Below are 284 nucleotides of genomic sequence, written 5' to 3' on the forward strand. Positions count from 1 at the left end.
TTTTATCATCCTCATCATTATCGCTTTTACTCTTATCGCATTCATTGTTATCATTATCATATAAACACCATAACTTTCCCTAACTGAAGGAAATAGGGATTAATAATCACAGTTAGCTTGCTTTATTCATTTCAAGTTGGGTCTTCAAGCCAAACAATAAGAGGAGGCATCAATCAACAACAGAAAACAGAAGACGATCGGGTCTACCACCTCTGATGGGATTCAGGTCCTGGATAGGGCATTGAATACGGCACCAAATAGGGGTCACCTGGAGAGATTAGTGT

At 39.1% G+C, this 284-nt stretch overlaps 1 protein-coding gene across 1 annotated transcript in view; it reads right to left on the reverse strand.

Annotated features, from left to right (window-relative positions):
* Positions 1–106: 106 nt before the first annotated feature.
* The window catches only part of LOC119590996, a gene marked incomplete at its 5' end in the record, with an annotated part of 2015 nt that continues 1837 nt past the window's right edge, over positions 107–284 (reverse strand). The window contains 1 exon segment of the mRNA XM_037939729.1: positions 107–268. Within this exon segment, the coding sequence (XP_037795657.1) occupies positions 204–268 (65 nt within the window).

This window comes from Penaeus monodon, chromosome 28 (assembly GCF_015228065.2).
Source record: "Penaeus monodon isolate SGIC_2016 chromosome 28, NSTDA_Pmon_1, whole genome shotgun sequence".
Lineage (NCBI taxonomy): Eukaryota > Metazoa > Arthropoda > Malacostraca > Decapoda > Penaeidae > Penaeus > Penaeus monodon.